The sequence below is a fragment of the Brachionichthys hirsutus genome, chromosome 9 (genome assembly GCF_040956055.1).
Source record: "Brachionichthys hirsutus isolate HB-005 chromosome 9, CSIRO-AGI_Bhir_v1, whole genome shotgun sequence".
Taxonomy (NCBI): domain Eukaryota; kingdom Metazoa; phylum Chordata; class Actinopteri; order Lophiiformes; family Brachionichthyidae; genus Brachionichthys; species Brachionichthys hirsutus.
The window spans coordinates 816,804-837,651 of record NC_090905.1 but is presented as its reverse complement, the minus strand read 5'-3'; the positions used below and the strand labels follow the sequence as shown (position 1 = coordinate 837,651).

Genomic DNA, 20,848 nt, shown 5'->3' with positions numbered 1-20,848 from the left:
GCGAGGCAGCCTCACAGGGACATTCCAACACCGTTGCATCGTGGGAAAAGGCAAGTACTGCGGTAGGTCCCACCAGTAAAACCCTCAACACACGAGACACGAGGTACCACCAGAAGAGTCAGGGGCAATCATATGAATGCATGAATATGAATATGAACGCATGAACGCCCAGAAACCCAGCAGAATTATTTCATCATAAAAGTCAAGAAGAAAAAGCGGACCAGCATGTTCTGTTTGGAACCGCTCAGGTTCTTTTTGTTTTGCTTATGCTTTAGAAAGAATACATCCGGGTAATTATTCTAGGATGTTCTCTAAACAAACAGACCAGATCCAAGTCAACTCGATGGATGTTGCAACAAAGACAAATTTATTTAGTAGAAATCTTCAGTTATTTATTTTCAGAAAAAACTTTTGTGTTGTTGGCCAAAAATCTAAGAGCAAGTCAGAGACAAGGAGGCACTTAGACTGTCCATGATTGTGGACGACGTCATCAATCGATATCACCCTCAGAGAGACTTCATTAGCAGCAGACCTTGACTTGGGAGCGCCGTCCCCCAGTGTACGGACATCATCATCAGGCGGGGTTGGACTGGAGCATTTATTGTCCGTGGATCATTCCTTGGCTTCTTGCTGTTCCTCCGGCCGGTTGTTAGTAGGCTCAGTCCACTGGTGAGAGGGTCACAGACCTGCACCGCTCATCTGAACTCCCCAGCCCTAACGCTATGCAGTGTCCAGAGGCGGAGCTCCAGCCAGCGGCGGCGGCTCTACAGCTTGGCTTTTCCCGGCTGCAGCTGCAAGCTTTGCAGCTTCATGGCCAGGCCCATGTTCCCGGTGATCTTCAACTTGCCCTGGAAAAAGGCCTGCGAACCAGAGAGTGGAAGACATCAGCCAGCAGTCTCATACGATGCCAGAAAACCGAAGGGAATAAAGACACAGAAGTGAGAGCAATGAAAGTTTGTGGTTTAAAGTGGAAAGAGATCAAATGTACGCTCAGACAGTCTCATATTCTATCGATTTGTCGATTTGTGGATCCATAAATCGGGTTTTCAATGTTAAAATGTAATATTTTTTCCTGACTCCATTCTGGATCTGATCCAGACTAAATTTGGTGGTGAGATAGAGCCCCCCTGCCCCCCCCCCCCCCCTACATGACTGTGCCAAATTCCATAAACATTAGTCAATAATAAGACGAGATATTGAGGAACACATTTTGAAGCTCTATTGACAATGTTAACAAAAATGTCAAAGTGATCCAGAATCTATTCTGGATCATCACCAAAACGTAATCATCTGTTCCTGGTCATTTGAGTCATCTCGCTAACAGACAGACAAACCAGCCAACGCCGGTGATTATAGAACATGAAAGGTAGAAATCAAACAATGTGATTTCCTGGATTTTATTTTTCACATTTGAAATGTACCGATGATGAAAATTGCCAGGGTGACAGCGGAGGAGGTTGATTCGCTGTGGCGCCCCCTTATGGGACAAGCCGGAAGTTCAGTAGTAGATAATGTTACTGAACTGAGGCACACACAAGGTGATATAAGGTATTATTGTCTATAAATTGTGGTTTGATGATGATTAACTTTGAGACCGACGTAGCGCTGATAGCGGTGAGTTCAGCAGCTCGGCGCTCAAACGTACGCGCGCGTCTCATCTGTGATGAGTCTCATTCAGAGGATCTGTGATGAGTCTCACTCAGAGGATCTGTGATGAGCCTCACTCAGAGGATCTGTGATGAGTCTCATTCAGAGGATCTGTGATGAGTCTCACTCAGAGGATCTGTGATGAGTCTCACTCAGAGGATCTGTGATGAGTCTCACTCAGAGGATCTGTGATGAGTCTCATTCAGAGGATCTGTGATGAGTCTCACTCAGAGGATCTGTGATGAGTCTCATTCAGAGGATCTGTGATGAGTCTCATTCAGAGGATCTGTGATGAGTCTCATTCAGAGGATCTGTGATGAGTCTCACTCAGAGGATCTGTGATGAGTCTCATTCAGAGGATCTGTGATGAGTCTCATTCAGAGGATCTGTGATGAGTCTCATTCAGAGGATCTGTGATGAGTCTCACTCAGAGGATCTGTGATGAGTCTCACTCAGAGGATCTGTGATGAGTCTCATTCAGAGGATCTGTGATGAGTCTCATTCAGAGGATCTGTGATGAGTCTCACTCAGAGGATCTGTGATGAGTCTCATTCAGAGGATCTGTGATGAGTCTCATTCAGAGGATCTGTGATGAGTCTCATTCAGAGGATCTGTGATGAGTCTCACTCAGAGGATCTGTGATGAGTCTCATTCAGAGGATCTGTGATGAGTCTCATTCAGAGGATCTGTGATGAGTCTCATTCAGAGGATCTGTGATGAGTCTCATTCAGAGGATCTGTGATGAGTCTCATTCAGAGGATCTGTGATGAGTCTCATTCAGAGGATCTGTGATGAGTCTCATTCAGAGGATCTGTGATGAGTCTCATTCAGAGGATCTGGGATGAGTCTCATTCAGAGGATCTGGGATGCTGCTGGTGGCTGAACTGCCGTCACGCCGCCTGGTACTGAACACTCACAGTCTGTGGATTCATTTTGCCCGTCATCATGGCCAGTAAGTCGGTGTCCGACATGGAAATGGTGCAATCTGCTTTCTGAGCTGCAGGACAGAGACACAGGAACTGAAGTACACGTGTAATCGCAGTCCAGGGTCAGGCGGGGCAGCAAAGAATCCCAATACTCCGTCTAGACGGCTCCGTTTCCTCACCTGCGTCTTTGTGAACGCAGCCTCTGCCGTTCTTCACATCCACAATCCACGTTGCCTCCTGGCCATTCGGGCCATCCTTTACGTTGAAGGCAAACACTCCCCCAATCTTTTTTACAAACTGCTCCCCTTCCTGTTTGGTAGACAAAGACGTTCACACTAAACCCACCACAGCAGCGTGCCCGAAGCTTTTCAGCACGATAAATATCGATACAACATGAATATGAAGTGTTCCACAGACATAACGCCGACCCAGCAGCTGCAGGAAACACCTGGAACCAGACGACCTGGGTGACTGAGAACCTCCGTCCCCCTGGTGGAACCCGACCCACCGATAGAACCCCATCTTCAATGAACGCCTCAGTAACTCGTGAACCCGCCTGGGATCCTAACTTTAGCTCTCGAACACAAAAACACGCTTGCAAAAATGTAAACAGTCTCTGAGCTGGTTTGTCAAGGGGTGAAGGAAAACGAGTGAACACATCTCCATGACTCTTTAGAGGAGCGAGGGAAGCGTCGGCCAGTCTGAGCAGAGGCGCACGGGGATGATCCCCTCAGTGCCATTCTGGATCTGCCATTTGCTGTTACAATATCAAAATGCACATCTTCAATGTTTCTGCCTCAAAAAAATATTACAAATTGATCGTAGGTCATGTGAGTTTAAAACGAAAGCATCCCAAAACAATGAGCAAATAAAAGTTGTGTGCATTAAGCACAATGCAGGGGGGGGGGGAGAGATAGAGGGAGAGAGAGAGAGGGAGAGGGAGAGAGAGAAGAAGGGAGGGGGAGAGAGAGAGGGAGAGAAAGAGGTAGAGAGAGGGCGAGAGATAGAAGGAGAGAGAGAGAGGGAGAGGGAGAGGGAGAGGGAGGGAGATAGAGGGAGAGAGCGAGAGGGCGAGAGATAGGAGAGAGAGAGGGAGAGGGAGAGAGAGAAGGAGGGAGGGGGAGAGAGAGAGGGAGAGAGAGAGAGGTAGAGAGAGGGCGAGAGATAGGAGAGAGAGAGGTAGAGATAGAGGGCGAGAGAGAGAGGGAGAGAGAGAGGGGGAGAGGGAGAGAGGGAGAGAGAGAGAGCTTTCTCAGCATCCTACTTGTCAGCAGTAAATAAAACTACGTTTTAACCTTCTTAACGATGGAAATGTATATTGAAATATTCCAATGTGTAATAAACTGGATGAACAAGTAATAATTATGTAATAAAGCAATAGCTGTATCAGTGTGCCTCAAATATTTTATGAGAAGGGCAACACATCTAAATATTTTGTTCAGGTTCTGCGATACTTCCTTGGGTCTCCAATTTAAAGAAGTACAATGCAATACCGGTACTAGCTGCATGTTGGGGGCGGAGCTTGTGCCCTAAAGTAACGCTGAGAAGTGTGACAGATTCTGCGATAAATGTCGATATTTGGATTCCCAAGAGGTCAAAGGTAACCGCTTGAAGCTAAGAGGAACGCGTCTGTCTGTAAATCATGAATCACCTCCTGGAGCTTGCTGCTGATCTCCTGAAACACGGCGTGCGCCTTAAAGCCCTCCAGCCCGTCGCTGGCGCCGGCGTTAGCGGCTCGAATCCTTCATACGAGAGGAGAGACAACGACACAACGAGGTTAGCAGCAAAGAACGGAACACAAGTACACGCTTAGCTGATGTAAAGAGGACTCGGTTCATCTGACTTTAGGCTTTCAGGTGAACCGTACTTTCCTTGAATGGACCTCGCAGCTAAAGCTTAGCTTTCATGTACGCTAGCCGCACAATTATTAGGCGAGTATTTCAATCAGGTCATACTTTCCAGCACTAAGCTGAATGCTCGGGTGATTCGAGCCTATCAGGTGACGTGTATTTGTGTCATGAGGAAGGGCGTGGCTAAAGGAGATCAACGCCAGGTGTGCAGAGTTATTAGGCAAGTTCTTTTCTTCTGCAAAACGAACCAAAATAATAAGATTTAACCGACTGATGATGCTTTTTTTTTTAAAGACTTTAAAAGACTCCGTCAAAGTCCTGGTTAGCCAGTAGAGGCCTTGGAGATGAAAGGATGGTGGCGTGGCCTCCTTCCTCTGAAGATGAAAGGATGGTGGCGTGGCCTCCTTCCTCTGAAGATGAAAGGATGGTGGCGTGGCCTCCTTCCTCTGAAGATGAAATGATGGTGGCGTGGCCTCCCTCCTCTGAAGATGAAAGAATGGTGGCGTGGCCTCCTTCCTCTGAAGATGAAAGGATGGTGGCGTGGCCTCCTTCCTCTGAAGATGAAAGGATGGTGGCGTGGCCTCCTTCCTCTGAAGATGAAAGGATGGTGGCGTGGCCTCCTTCCTCTGAAGATGAAAGAATGGTGGCGTGGCCTCCTTCCTCTGAAGATGAAAGGATGGTGGCGTGGCCTCCTTCCTCTGAAGATGAAAGGATGGTGGCGTGGCCTCCTTCCTCTGAAGATGAAAGAATGGTGGCGTGGCCTCCTTCCTCTGAAGATGAAAGAATGGTGGCGTGGCCTCCTTCCTCTGAAGATGAAAGGATGGTGGCGTGGCCTCCTTCCTCTGAAGATGAAAGGACGGTGGCGTGGCCTCCTTCCTCACCTGTATGGAGAGCTTGCAGGTGCTTCTTAAACAGGAGATCCCCCCGCCCCCCCCCCCCCCCCCCCTCTGTGCTGCTGCACAGAAAGTGAAGAAACTGACGGACTCTGAAAGCATGATTTGAGACGGACTGCTGAGGAGGAGGGCGGCTTTATTGGCCATTGATTTTGCTTTTAACTGTCAGAATTGTGTTTATTATTTTTATTTAGCTGCATATTAATTCTGCACACGAACAGTTCCTAATAATTGTGCGTCGATAGCGACCTCACGTTTACCTTCTTATACGTTCAGGTAAATTAGTTCAAAGGTTTGTTGACACTTTCAAACTGCCCGACAGAGCATCCAATAATAATCATGCTAATCAGCCCGCTGCGCACGCGCATGCCAGAGAGTAATGATCCGTGGTGATTGATCACACCTCGATTATATCTCCTTCTTCTGTTTTCATGGTTTTAATGGTCAGACAGAGCGAAGCTATCCCTTTAGCCACGGCTCGGAAGCTAGCACTGACCGACATCCGGCCGAAGAAGGTGACGTCACTTCGCTTTACGGAGCTCTGCAGTGACGTAAGAAGATATACGGCAGCGTTACGGTGATCTGTTTGATGTTCCGCCGCTAACCCGGTTAAACGTTAACCAATAAGCACGACGTTCAACGCGAGGATCCGGATTCTTACCTTTGTGTCTGTCTGTCAGGCATGTTTCTAGTGCGCAGTCCTCAGTTAGCGGAAGTGACGACTGAGCCGTGCCGACAACACTTCCTGGTTCGTCAGACTCGAGTAATCGATATCAGGTAATAGAATTTCACGTTTGAACGCCAAGTCTAAACGAACCCTTTAAAGCCTGAACCATGAAATCATTTCCAGAAACTACGGACTTTGTGCAACCTTCTGAAAAATTCCCAAAAATTATCATAAATTTGTATATGTGATTTAATTTGTGTATTTATTTTTCGCTAAATCCATATTTTTTTTCCCACATGGAAAATTCAGACGTATGTGTCTGATTGTGTGTTTGTTTTGCTTTAGAAAATATCTAACTATCTATCTCAAAATCCCGAAAGGCCAAGTGTATATGATGCAATCGACTTTTATATATCAATAAAATGAAATATCTATCTAATATATCGATTAAATCAAAAATATTCCTCTTACATTACATTATACAGCGAACAATCAGTCTATCAGACCTTTTGAATGTTTTGCAACATTAGCCAATTATAAAGCGCCCATACATAGTAAATATGTAGTACTGTATAAATGTTTCTAATTATTTAATATTTAAGAAGTAACACTTAATATTACCCAAATCCGTAGCGAGCATTTCGGGTGTCCTCGGCTTCATTTGACACTTTTAGCGAATCAACCACAAAAACGTGGTTTAACAAGGCATGGAGGTTTGAAAAAGGGAAATGATGGCATATTTTAATATATTAACAACAGCAGCATGGATCGTTATTTTTTTTTAACGTTTAATTTGCTATAAAGACACCTTATAGATGTCAAATCAATTGAAATCAAATGTTATAAGTGAGTTATAGTTTGAAGCATCTGATTACTTACTCAAAGTAGTAGTAGTACTAGTTATGGTTCATTTCTTGTAACTGCGATAAGGCTGCCTTATTTAGAGAAAGGAGCCTTTCAGAGCAGGTTCTGCACAGCCGAGGGTGGAAAGGGAGTCGTGAGCAGCGAGCAGCGCTCACACACGTGGGTAGAGACACTCTCCCCCTACAGGATATACATAAATGTCGTTGAGATGATCACAGTGTGTCATATCATTTATCAAGGATTTAGCTTGTTAAACTGTAAGTGGACTTGATTTAGTTATTGAATACAAATCAAACCAAGACTCGGATCAATTGAAATGAAAGTGTTAATATTTAAATGGTCCCGGCCTCCCGGGCCACTTTGTGCTCGGAAAATTGGGTCCAGAGATCAAACATGTTGAGAGCCCCTGATCTCGACCTGTGACAGGATAGCTATTGGATGGATTAACAATAGGCTTTATTAAAAAGGGAGGTTTTCAGTCTCCTCTTGAATGTGGAGACGGTGTCTGCCTCACAAACCCAATCAGGGAGCTGATTGCACAATCACGGAACTTCATTTCCTTTGGTTGTTTATTTAACAGGGACATTGGGCAACACACAATTGCATCAGAGTTAGCACATAGCTCATTTCCAGCAGCAGTCCCTAAGCAGGTAAATAAGATAGAAATAAAAGAAAGAACAAGTTTAAATAAAAGGGCCAAAACATGAAATTAGTTCAAAACAGCAATAGAATAACACAAATACTGATCCATCGATCTACCATCGAGGAGCATCCCTGAGCAGGGAGAACAGTGCAAAACAAGCGAACTGGGGTATTTAATTGTGGTTACAGTTTGTGATGACGTCAACCAAAGCTTAAACCGTTTTTTAAACAGTGCATTGTTGTCTGGAAATTCCACTTCCAGAGCAATTTTCCAATACAGAAGTAACGTTTGGGACCCAGCCGCCCCTAGTGCTGTTGGCAAGTTTATTATATGGGTTATTATATGGGTTGCAGAGGATGGACCTGTCATCGGGTCCAGGTAGAGGGCCTCCTTTGACTTGGACCGCTGACCGAGTGCTTTGTGGATGGCAGCTTCAGAGACACATTCGAGCTGGGCTGTTCCTCATTAGTCGAACGGCACTTTGGGACTACAGAGTTCTTGTGGAGCAATATGGCACAATGAGCTCTTGAAGATATGGTGGAGCCTGGTTGAGAAGATGGATTTTAAGTGGTGCTGATGGACCAGGTGATGTCATCTATGTCAACTACATCACGAGAACAATCTTCTTCTTTCTCTTTCTCTTCTTCCCCTTCTTCTTCTTCCTCCTCCTTCGGCTTTTCCCGTCAGGCGTCGCCACAGCAAATCTACCTTCTAGTTGATTACATGCTTAATTCTGGCAAAGTTTTACACCGGATGCCATTCCTGCCACAACCGTCTGCATTTATCCGGGCTCAGGACAAGCTCCAGGGAGACCTTTCAGGCTGCATCACCAGAGCAAACACCTCTGAAGTATTCTGGGCCAACAATCATTACTTCAGTTTGATTTAGGTTTAATAGCAGGAAGTTCTTGCATCGCAGTGAAAATCTTCAGTGTGTTTCCTAATAACGTTACCGCATGTAAAGTGTGAATTAAATAGATCCTCTCACCGAACTGTGTGGAATTTCAGAGCTTACTTTTGTGCATGTAGAATATTTATGACAAACATGCTGAGAACTATTAGATCGATAAATAAGGCAGTTTAGTGCAGCTCCTCTGACACTAACTGAACATTCCAGCCTCTGTAACAGAGTCTGATGGTCTATTGTGTCAAAGGCTGCACTGAGAGCTAATGAGATAAGCATGGAGACAAGTCCATGACCTATCCCAAGAAGTGGGGTACAGACGACCACTCACACACACACCTGTGTACTACGGACAATTTAGAGTAATTCATTCACATAAATTGCATGTTTTTGGACGTTTTTGGAGACTGGAGAAAATGCAAACTTCACATAGAGAGGCTTCGAACCTGGTAACGTTTTGCTATGAGGTGGCAGCACTAACCACTACGCCACCGCACCATTATTTCAAAATTGACATTTTGAAATGAGTCTGTAGTTTTCTATTTGACCTTACTTACAGCACATGTAATTAATCTTTGAGTGTCCAGAACCACTTATGACATAATGGCTAGAAATTAACTGCTCAAATAATGTTTTTATTAATCTGATCTGTCACACCTTGAGGCGGGCCGGTGTCATTCCCCCACTAACTCTCCCTGTCCTCCTCCCCCCCGGTGCTCATGCAATCAGCTCATTCCTGTCACCTGTGTTCCCGTCCCGGACTCTACATAGACTCTGCTCACACACCACACCGCTGCCAGATTGTGAGTGATGTTTCCTACTTTCCAGCACTTCAGACTGACCTCCCGTGTACCGACCCTCCTGATTCATGGACTCTGTCCCTTCGCCTGCCCCTTGGGATCTGTCTGCCTACCCGGTAACGAACAATAAAGCTCTGGTTTTGGATTCCCACTCTACTGTCGTGCGTTTGGGTTTTTTCCTGCCTTGGTCCGTGACAGTATCTGCACAGGACACTGTCTAATTAAAATGGAGGATCTGTTTAGGCTTTTCATTCCCCTTCACAGTCTTACTGCGTTTTCACATCGTTTAACAGAAATCAATATGCTGAAAGCTGTTTCCACAGTTTCATCCATCCATTTTTGTCTACAGCCGCTTTATCCGCCTTGCTCATCCCAGCTGACTAAGGGCGAGAGAAGGGGTGCGTCACTGTTTTCTGACACCGGGTTTTACCCAGTACTAATGCCCAGCAGTAGTTCAGGCTGATGTATAGAGTGACCCTTTGGTGTTGATCAGGGGACTAACTCCTGAGACATCAATGCTGGATGGTCCAAAGCTTACTCCATCTGTTATTCATTGCCTAAATATTGACATGAGGCAGGCGGGTAGGAGAGTGGGACTAGTAGAGGGAGAGGGGGGGGGACAGCTGCTGCTATAAAAGGCCTGAGACGGTGAAGGTCTGGTGTGCAGTGACTCGCCAGCCAGCCATGCATACCTCACCGTGCTCTCTGCTTCTCGCCTCCGCTCTGCTACTCTGCAATGCCGCCCCCTTGGTCAGTGTTTGAGTGGCTTTCTGCAATAATCTCTGTGTTTTTATTTGGCAAAATATTGTACATTTCTGCAATTAATGCAAACACCAGAGCTTGCATCTTCTGTATTTGAACATTAAGTCAACTTAATTCTACTGACAGATTAAGACTAACATAAGCTGATTGATGAGTCTGTGGGTTTGGGGGAGTGAAACTGAAGAATCTAAAAAAATTATGTAAGTGTAAATAATTACTTTCACCAAGTAGGATAGAATTCACATATGTCTGATTATTGGTTGAAACTACTGGACAAATCCAGAACCAGATGGGAGGATGTGGCATCGAGAAGGAATGACTGCGTTTGACTTTCGATGTGAAAAACAAATTGAACTGAAGTCTTTTGCAATATTCCCTTACATTGCTAAATCTGATATGTTCATCATTGTAAGGCATGAATCTGTCCATTCATTTGGAAAGATTCCATATTCCATTGTTTGTTTATTTATTGTTTGTAAAAATCACAATATATTCTAAACAAATCCTGGAAACACAACTGGACATGCTTCACTGTGCTGCAGGACAAACATGGCAGTTCAGATGCCATCTGTCCTCTGACGGTGAAGATCCTTGATGCAGGAAAAGGAACTCCGGCTGGGTCGGTGGCACTGAAGGTGTTTCGGACCGTTGCTGATGGATGGACACAAATCGCTAGTGGGTATGTACCACACGGAATGTGAGCTTTCTTCTCACAGGCTGTTTAATATGTACAAACTCTTCAGGCAGATTTCACTTGTCCTCACTGCAGAGCGACGGACGCCACAGGAGAGGTCCACAATCTGATCACAGAGCAGCAGTTCCCAGCCGGAGTGTATCGTGTTGAATTTGACACCAAAGCATACTGGAGAAATGAGGGGAACACACCGTTCCATGAAGTAGTTGATGTGAGTATCAGTAGTTCCATGAAGTAGTTGATGTGAGTATCAGTAGTTCCATGAAGTAGTTGATGTGAGTATCAGTAGTTCCATGAAGTAGTTGATGTGAGTATCAGTAGTTCCATGAAGTAGTTGATGAGTATCAGTAGTTCCATGAAGTAGTTGATGTGAGTATCAGTAGTTCCATGAAGTAGTTGATGTGAGTATCAGTAGTTCCATGAAGTAGTTGATGTCAGTATCAGTAGTTCCATGAAGTAGTTGATGTGAGTATCAGTAGTTCCATGAAGTAGTTGATGTGAGTATCAGTAGTTCCATGAAGTAGTTGATGTGAGTATCAGTAGTTCCATGAAGTAGTTGATGAGTATCAGTAGTTCCATGAAGTAGTTGATGAGTATCAGTAGTTCCATGAAGTAGTTGATGTGAGTATCAGTAGTTCCATGAAGTAGTTGATGAGTATAAGTAGTTCCATGAAGTAGTTGATGTGAGTATCAGTAGTTCCATGAAGTAGTTGATGTGAGTATCAGTAGTTCCATGAAGTAGTTGATGTCAGTATCAGTAGTTCCATGAAGTAGTTGATGTGAGTATCAGTAGTTCCATGAAGTAGTTGATGTGAGTATCAGTAGTTCCATGAAGTAGTTGATGTGAGTATCAGTAGTTCCATGAAGTAGTTGATGTCAGTATCAGTAGTTCCATGAAGTAGTTGATGTGAGTATCAGTAGTTCCATGAAGTAGTTGATGAGTATAAGTAGTTCCATGAAGTAGTTGATGTGAGTATCAGTAGTTCCATGAAGTAGTTGATGTGAGTATCAGTAGTTCCATGAAGTAGTTGATGTGAGTATCAGTAGTTCCATGAAGTAGTTGATGTGAGTATAAGTAGTTCCATGAAGTAGTTGATGTGAGTATAAGTAGTTACCATGTAGTTGATGTGAGTATCAGTAGTTACCATGTAGTTGATGTGAGTATAAGTAGTTCCATGAAGTAGTTGATGTGAGTATAAAGTAGTTCCATGAAGTAGTTGATGTGAGTATAAGTAGTTCCATGAAGTAGTTGATGTGAGTATAAGTAGTTCCATGAAGTAGTTGATGTGAGTATAAGTAGTTACCATGTAGTTGATGTGAGTATCAGTAGTTACCATGTAGTTGATGTGAGTATAAGTAGTTCCATGAAGTAGTTGATGTGAGTATAAAGTAGTTCCATGAAGTAGTTGATGTGAGTATCAGTAGTTCCATGAAGTAGTTGATGAGTATAAGTAGTTCCATGAAGTAGTTGATGTGAGTATCAGTAGTTCCATGAAGTAGTTGATGAGTATAAGTAGTTCCATGAAGTAGTTGATGTGAGTATCAGTAGTTCCATGAAGTAGTTGATGTGAGTATCAGTAGTTCCATGAAGTAGTTGATGTGAGTATCAGTAGTTCCATGAAGTAGTTGATGTGAGTATAAGTAGTTCCATGAAGTAGTTGATGTGAGTATAAGTAGTTCCATGAAGTAGTTGATGTGAGTATAAGTAGTTCCATGAAGTAGTTGATGTGAGTATAAGTAGTTACCATGTAGTTGATGTGAGTATCAGTAGTTACCATGTAGTTGATGTGAGTATAAGTAGTTCCATGAAGTAGTTGATGTGAGTATAAAGTAGTTCCATGAAGTAGTTGATGTGAGTATAAGTAGTTCCATGAAGTAGTTGATGTGAGTATAAGTAGTTCCATGAAGTAGTTGATGTGAGTATAAGTAGTTACCATGTAGTTGATGTGAGTATCAGTAGTTACCATGTAGTTGATGTGAGTATAAGTAGTTCCATGAAGTAGTTGATGTGAGTATAAAGTAGTTCCATGAAGTAGTTGATGTGAGTATAAGTAGTTCCATGAAGTAGTTGATGTGAGTATAAGTAGTTCCATGAAGTAGTTGATGTGAGTATAAGTAGTTACCATGTCTCACCACAGGTTCAGTTAATACTCCTTTAGCCCAGAGTCCAGGGCCACATTTATCAAGAGGGTGTAGAAAAGATTCTAAATTTGTTCCTACGAATGAAATGTAGAATGTGTGTATAAAACAGTATTTCAAAATCCGTATTTATCCAACGTGCGCAGACTGGTCGTACCACACCTGTCAGTAATCCGTGTTGATCAATCTCACCTGTTCTTAAGTACAATGCTTGTGCACGTTGGGCTCATTTGCATTCAAAAACGCCTTCAATTGACCATATATGGTAGCAGCACTCCCCTTAATACGGACAGCAGCTGGACAAGCGCTGGGACGGCGTTGCCGCGTTTGTCTCTCGCTCCAACATCGACTGTCATTCACGGCATGAATCTAGCATCGGTTCCTGCTGAGAACCCACTCCGGGCCAGGGTGGCAATACTTAGTGCCCCCTGGCCCGGTGTCTGTATGTTGGAGTTTACACCGGTAGACGAGAGGGTAGACGAAGCGGCCAATCGGTGCTGTGGCTGAAACTGAAGGAGTCCTATCCGGCCTTTTTGGCCTGTGGGACTCCGGAGGCAGCAGACAGGTACCGAAAGGCTAAGCGGAGTGCAGCTACCATAATTGCTGAGATGAAAACGGAGTTCAGTGAGGCCATGGAAAACGACTTCCGGACGGCTTCGAAGAGGTTCTGGACCGCCAGCCGGCGTCTCAGGAGGGGGAAGCAGTGCACGGTCAACAGTGTGTATGGTGGGGACGGTGCGCTGCTGACCAACATGCCTTCCAGTGAGGAAGCAGGGCCTGGGGACTCGGGAGTGGGCTCTTCTATCTCTGGGGCCGAGGTTGCCAAGGTAGTCAAAAGGGTCCTCGGTGGCAAGGCTCTGGGGGTGGATGAGATCCGCCCAGAGTCCCTTAAGGCTCTGGATGTTGTAGGGCTGTCATGGTTGACACGACTCTGCAACATTGCATGGACATCGGGGGCAGTGCCTCTGGATTGGCAGACCGGGGTGGTGGTCCCTCTTTATAAGAAGGGGGGCCGGAGGGTGTGTTCCAACTACAGAGGGATCACACTCCTCAGCCTCCCCGGCAAGGTCTATTGAGGGGTACTGGAGAGGAGGGTCCGCCGGATAGTCGAACCTCGGATTCAGGAGGAGCAATGTGGTTTTCGTCCTGGCCGTGGAACTGTGGATCAGCTCTACACCCTCGGCAGGGTCCTTGAAGGCACAGATCCGTCACGAACGGCAAAGTTCTCGATTTACCGGTCGATCTAGGTTACTACCCTCACCTGTGGTCACGAGCTTTGGGTAGTGACCAAAAGAACAAGGTACAAGTGGCCAAAATGAGCTTCCTCCGTAGCGGTGCTGAGGAGTTCGGCCATCCGGGAGGAGCTCGGAGTAGAGCCGCTGCTCCTCCGCGTTGAGAGGCGCCAGATGAGGTGGCTCGGGCACCTATTCAGGATGCCTCCCTGACGCCTCCCTGGTGAGGTGTTCAGGGCACGTCCCACTGGTAGGAGACCACGTTGAAGACTCGGCTGGCCTGGGAACGCCTCGGGATCCCCCTGGAAGAGCTAGAGGAAGTGGCCGGGGAGAGGGAAGTCTGGGCTTCCCTGTTTGGGCTGCTGCCCCCGCGACCCGGCCCCGGATAAGCGATTGAAGATGGATGGATGTTGTTAGTAATTCCTTATTCATCTCCAACATGTTGTTGTCATTCATTCAATTCAATTTAATTCAATTAAATTCACCTTTATTTATATTGTGCCGGATCACAACAGGAAGTCATCTCAAGGCACTTTACAGGATTAGCAGGGAAACACAGAACCCAACGTGACCCACAAGAGCAACGGAGGCAAGGAAAAACTACCTCTAACAGGCAGAAACCTTGGACAGAACCTAGGCTCATGGTGGACGGCCATCTGTCTGACCGGCTGGGTAGAGAGAGAGAGAGAGAGAGAGAGAGAGAGAGAAAATGTATGAAGCTATAATGCTAATGCTAGCGATATAAAGCTATAAATGCTAATGCTAGCGACGTGGACTTCAGTGTTGAGGGACACAGGTCCAGGTTCTGCAGCACCACGGACAGAAGGACCTGAAAGAGAGAGAGGGACAAACAGAGGGAGAGAGAGTGCAAGACTACAGGAAGAGAGAGAGATTACTGACATATATTTATAACATGAATAACCAGATAAAGGGGGAGGAGCTCAGTGTGTCATGATGTTAAGCCACCAGTGCTGCCTAATGACAGCATATTGATCATATTGATTACTGTATTGATTAGTTATAAGCTTTGTTAAAAAGGAAAGTCTTTAATCTACTCTTGAACATAGAGATGGTGTCTGTCTCAGGAACCAATCAGGGAGCTGATTCCACAATAAAGGAGCTTGATAACTGAAGCTCCGCCCCCCTGTCTGCTCTTGGAAATGTCTGGAACCACGAGCAGGCCAGCATTTTGGGACCGCAGGGTTCTAGTGGGGATTTATCTATCCATCTGTAAAAGTTCCACCAGAATTGATCGACACCGCCTTAAGGACCAGGTAAACAAACTGATCATGAGATTCAGATCTTTGAGTTGGAACTGCGGCTTACTGGGGGCTTACTGTACATATTTTAATATACTGTATATAAGTTGTACCTGAGTATAAGTCACAGGACCATCCAAACTATTTTAAAAAAATGTGACTTACTGTAGTGAAGTTACTCTTTTGACTGTGTTGCATTTTATTATTCATACCAGACAGAGCAACACAATAAAATGAAAGTGGGACTGTTAAATATTGGCCGTGCACATTTTAACGTGCACTCTTGTGAATAAGGGTGCACGAGGTGATTGTTATTCCAGCGTACCTGGAGCTTCTGACCCGTGTGTGTGTTCAGGTGGTGTTTGCTGCTCACACCGAGGGTCATCGTCACTACACTCTGGCCATGCTGCTCAGTCCGTACTCCTACACCTCCACCGCCATGGTAACCGCCGTGCACCACTGATGCCCCGGGACGCCGCTTCAGGTCACATGACTGTTTCTTCTTGTCACCAAGATGCTAGTTTTCTAAGACCCTGAATTTTCATCAACATTTCTAGAAAGGCTTGAAACATTTCACTCTGTGAAATGAATCTATATCCTGGGTTTCACTTTCTGAAGTGAATGACAAACAATATAGAACCTTTTGGTGATATTCTAATCTTTTTTGACACCCCTGTATGCCCTGTTCCATTGTTCTAGTGTGCCTTTGATTATTCTGATTGTTAATAACATTATCCAGTCTGCCTCCGAAAACTATTAAAACACATCAGTGAGCCACACAGTTGCACTCTAATCATGAGCGTCCAGTATTTTAATTTGACTCGTGTGTGTGTGTGTGTGAGAAGCTGATACCTTCTTCAGATGAAGTACATAAAATGGCTGTTCTACCTTTTCGTCTCGTCTGCAGTGGCTTTATCCGCCTTGCGGGTCACGGGTACCTGAATGTTCTGTGTTCTTCTGCAGCTCTGCCACACACTCCAGGTTCATACAGTGAAATGCCATCAGATCAGACTACCTACTCAATGTTTTTGTGCCAATTTTGATTATTAAAATTATCCACTATGGTAAGTTTAAAAAAATATATTAAAAAATAAAATAATTCTGGCCCCAGGTGATGAACAGAACCGCCACCATCGGCTAAGGGTTGTTCTTGTGTGTACTGGGCTTAAAGAGAAGCAGACCTTTTTCCCGGCCTCGCTGGCAGAGGGTCCGTTAACGGATCCACATCGGGCTGAGACGTGATCTCATAGCAAACCAAAGGTGCAGCTTCCATCTTGTAAAACCTTTCCCCTGGTGAAACACACCGACGGTGTATTTGCCTTTGAAGATAAGGTTTTTAATGTTCCTTGTGTGTGATCATACATGAAAATAAAGGACACAAATATCAGCTTGGTTTTCCAGAATATGGAAGTGTTTATTTTGTCCTCCCTCCACAAAGAAAAAAACTTTACAAAGTAATGTTCCAACAGCAGACGGCAACCTTTAACAGCACCGTGTGAAACCGTCAGTGATGTGTGGAGGCGATTGGCCGTAGGAAGTGGGCGTGTGCAGAGCGAGCGCTACATGAACATGGACATCATGTGGAAACGAAGACACGACAGGCTCAGAGTTCAGCGGGCCAGCAGGAGAAGACCGGACGACTTCTTATTCTTAAACGGCTGATTTAAAGCACTCAGACCTTCGTCTTCGTTTCTTTGTTCAACCTCTAAAAATAGAAACCCGTTTGGACACAAAGAAAGTTGACACATCCAGTAGATAGACACATCCCAGAGGCCTGTCCAGATTGCTGCTTGACCGGCTGTCTTTCCGGAGGCAGTTGGAACCTGAGGCTGAGAGGTTGGAGAAATACATTTTCTTTTGGATCATTTTGGTTCGGTCCCACTCTGTAGGGGCGTCAATGATGTGACTGTATCTCAAGTAAACTGCCTTGGATAAGATCAGCTTGATGAATGTACTGTAAAAAATTAGCTAATCAGCCTGCTCCAACAGACCTGGACACACCTCCGGACAAGGCGTGTCAATCCTAATGGCAAATCAGCAGCAGCAGGGTTTTACATGCTCACTGGAAGATTCCCGGGTGAACATATCGGATAGACAAAGGTGCGTCTTAAAGCAGATCGTTCACTTTTTAGCCAAAGACCGATTTATTCTGGAACCTAAAGCAGATTCAGGGTACAAAACCCCAATATATTGACACATTTTGAATTAAAAAAATATGAAAATCTGCTTAGATTACAAATTTATAGCACAAATAAAGGCAACTAATTCCTCAAAATCAAATCACTATAGCAAATGACATATCAGAATATTCTTTCACATACTGTAGCTGTAGCTACCTTGTAACTGTTCAATGTGGTTGGTTAGGAAGAGTGACACAAACATGAAAATGCAGTACAATTATTTCATTACTACCCTCTAGTGGACAAATGGTGCAACAGCAGTACTCTTTCTGAACTCAGACAGATCTTTGGTTATGGATGCACATTGCTCCCCATCCACCCCGGAACAAGCCCATATTGCTCTGATCCCGTCTGTGACGAGGGGCAGCGCAAACTAATGCAAAAATAAGATTGTGATTATCAACAGAAAAGCAGGCTTGTGAGACACGGAGAGCAGTTTCACCTGAACATTACGCTCTTCAGTAGCCGTGCAATGGGAGAAAGCTGCCTGCAGGGCTGTTCAGCATTGAGCTTAATATGGCGCTCTCCGGGGAACAGCAGTAACCTACGGTGTCCTACGACGGACAAACAACTCAAATTGCTTGGCTCAGCAGAATGATTTGCAATGCTACAGGACCACCTAGCTGTGTGTTTCAGTTACTGCCCTACAAATACAATAAAATACAAGAACTTTTGACTCTCCTGGCATATGCCATCACACCGCAGCCAAAACGATATGTAAATCATACAGAATTGCGTTAAATCGTACCGGTCAACTAATACATGATTTCTTATGGGAAATATAGTTTTGGTTTCCGAACAGTATTATTATAGTGTTATGGGTCCCTTTCTATTTTTTATTTACATTAACAAAATGTAATCTGTAATCAAGCATGCAAAAAACATTTTTTTGCTGATGATTGTAAATTCTGGATTTGATTTGCGGGAAATGCTACACCTGATTTGTTTCAGTTAGATATAGAAAGAGTTTCTAATTCGACCGCATCGAGGCAATTTAGGCTTGCGCCTGAAGATGCTAAATTGTGCACGTATAGGTAACCATAATGAGGTCGTATAATTAGGGATTTGGATTATGTTTGCAAAGTTCTTCAGAATTTAACAGAACCTCATCCTAATAGATTTATTCTGCTTGTATCTGTCAATCGTGTTCATCCTTGGAAAAATGTTCAACAAAGGTCTACTTTGAAGTTTGAACTGTAGAAAGTACTATTTCTCAAATAAATGCGTTAAAATCTGGAATGAGTCAACGCAAATTGTAAACTCTGAAAATATTGATATTTCTCTAATTCGCCTGGCAGTGCATAACGTCCGACCACACTGGAGGCTCGGGGGTTGGTGGCCGGATAAACGCTGGTTCCGTTATTGAATGTAACAACGTGCTTCTGTCACTTCTGATGTTTGGCAAAAGAAAAACCGCTCCGGTGCATCATCTTGTTTCTGTCTGCTCCTGCTCTGTCTCGCTATCGCTTCCCTATCCACCTCCTTGTTTTTGACTCATCTCCGACCTGCCATTCTCTCTCTCTCTCTCTCTCCCTCAACCCAGCCGGTCAGACAGATGGCCATCCACCATGAGCCCAGGTTCTGTCCAAGGTTTCTGCATGTTAAAGGGAAGTTTTTCCTTGCCTCCGTTGCTCTTGTGGGTCAAGTTGGGTTCTGTGTTTCCCTGCTAATCCTGTAAAGTGCCTTGAGATGACTTCCTGTGATCTGGTGCTACATAAATAAAGGTGAATTGAATTGAAAAAGAAAGAACGAATTATGTTTGAGAACTGAGGTTCTCGCTCACAGCGAAATTTCAACTTCAGGTGACAGCTCGAGATGAACATGACCAACAGGAAGTGACATCACCACGGCACGGTATTTCATCGCGCCTTTCAGATTCTCATCATGAACATATTTCAGTCGGAACATAAAAAGTTCAAAACTTTGGCAATTCGGGATAAGAAAACATTTTAATCCAATTATTTCGAAATGAAAAACAGCAAAAAACAAGTCAAGGCACGCAAAAAATACTGCAAATGGAAATGAGCAATGACTTAACATGAAACGAGCGACATGGAGTCCCACTCAGCAGATACTGGGGCCCACTCACGCATCAGAGGCAAAGGCAAATACAGTTGAACACTGGCTAGACATCGAGCGATCAGAACTCTGGCGGGTCTGACGGCCTCCATCAGTGGATCGCGGAACCAGGGGAATAGCTCAGTTTGATGTTTAGGGATCAGTTGTTGTTTAGACTCAAGTGCTTATGACTTTAACTTGAGATGTTCCGATGGACTCCCAACACTTTCCTAAAGAAATGGAACATTTGAGGATTACACAATTATCAGCTTCTGCTTGCGAATCTATTTGTTGACCAAGATTTAGAGCAGTTCCATGAGAATAATGGAATATATACATATATATAATATATGCTGACGGTCATGCGACATAATGCCTCCAGCGCACTGTTGAGGTGCCCTTAAGCAAGGCACTGACCACACCAGCTATATACAGCAACTTCCTGATGGTGGTGCTAAAGGGCCGAGCGCTGCCAGCTGGCTTCCCTGGTTCACTTCAGGTATTCCACCTCCCGTCCTCGTCGGTTTGCTCGGAGTACGTCGACCACATGTACAATCCTCAAACGGAAGGATGCTATAACGAGCACAAAGCCTTCCACAGGCAGAACTAGTACGTCTCCATTTACGTAAGAGTACGCGTAAAGGTACAATTACTGCATAAAGCGTCCACGTATCAAACCCCCCCATTAGTGCTATGGTCTCATAATAAAATTTTACATTACATTTTACATTAAAGTAATACTGTATATCATTTATATCATTGTGTGTGTATCCAAATAGCAATTAAAGCGTTTTGTCCATTGTTATTGTTGATTTAAGTGTTTTTAGAGGATCGGAACGGATTAAATTGATTTCAGTTATTTTATATAGCAAAAATGTATTTGACTTACGATCTCGGTCCTGGAACGAATTCTACTCGTATGTCGAGGTATTACTGTTTTATATATCGTCTTCACTTCCCGACGTCCTCATTTAACGACGACTCGGGGTTACGGTCGGCTTTCCGAAATCTAACGGTGTTTAGTTACGATGAGCAGAATGCACTGGCCGAGTTGTGAGTGTACACATGCGCAGTAGAAACGACCTACACATATGCAAATAATAAGGAAGTGTTCCTTCATTGGTTCATTTTCACGTCCGCTTGATCCGCCTTCCGGGTCTCTCTCTCTCTCTCTCCCTCCCCGTGGCTCTAGAGCAGCAAATAACTGTGATGTCACAGTGATGTCATCAGAGTCATCCTCTCATTGCAGGCTCCACTCTACACAAGGTGTCGAACAAATAACCTTTGAGATGCATTTTGGGAAGTGCAGTTTTATTCCATTTCAATATTTG

The 20,848-nt window shown here is 44.5% G+C and overlaps 2 protein-coding genes across 2 annotated transcripts; one reads left to right on the top strand and one right to left on the bottom strand.

The window, feature by feature from the left end:
- Positions 1 to 344: 344 nt before the first annotated feature.
- Positions 345 to 6,038, bottom strand: scp2b (sterol carrier protein 2b). The gene is made up of 5 exons (XM_068743806.1): positions 5,978 to 6,038; positions 4,225 to 4,315; positions 2,753 to 2,882; positions 2,565 to 2,644; positions 345 to 860 (listed from the first exon to the last, which is right to left on the bottom strand). The coding sequence occupies exons 1-5, from the start codon at positions 5,998 to 6,000 to the stop codon at positions 765 to 767; spliced, it is 420 nt and encodes a 139-aa protein (XP_068599907.1). The 5' UTR covers positions 6,001 to 6,038; the 3' UTR covers positions 345 to 764.
- Positions 6,039 to 9,877: 3,839 nt separating this feature from the next.
- On the top strand, positions 9,878 to 16,310 carry ttr (transthyretin (prealbumin, amyloidosis type I)). Its single transcript, XM_068743439.1, has 4 exons — positions 9,878 to 9,943; positions 10,498 to 10,634; positions 10,725 to 10,860; positions 15,635 to 16,310. The coding sequence occupies exons 1-4, from the start codon at positions 9,878 to 9,880 to the stop codon at positions 15,740 to 15,742; spliced, it is 447 nt and encodes a 148-aa protein (XP_068599540.1). The 3' UTR covers positions 15,743 to 16,310.
- The last annotated feature ends 4,538 nt before the right edge of the window (positions 16,311 to 20,848 follow it).

Bases quoted from the DNA above. Each gene is read 5' to 3' on its own strand.
- scp2b (XM_068743806.1), bottom strand. From the start codon at position 6,000: ATGCCTGACAGACAGACACAAAG. The intron at 4,316-5,977 runs GTAAGAATCCGG...TCTCGTATGAAG, and splicing joins CCTGACAGACAGACACAAAG to GATTCGAGCCGCTAACGCCG. The intron at 861-2,564 runs GTGAGTGTTCAG...TCTGGTTCGCAG, and splicing joins GCAAAATGAATCCACAGACT to GCCTTTTTCCAGGGCAAGTT.
- ttr (XM_068743439.1), top strand. From the start codon at position 9,878: ATGCATACCTCACCGTGCTCTCTGCTTCTCGCCTCCGCTCTGCTACTC. The intron at 10,635-10,724 runs GTATGTACCACA...TCCTCACTGCAG, and splicing joins TGGACACAAATCGCTAGTGG to AGCGACGGACGCCACAGGAG. The intron at 10,861-15,634 runs GTGAGTATCAGT...GTGTGTGTTCAG, and splicing joins CGTTCCATGAAGTAGTTGAT to GTGGTGTTTGCTGCTCACAC.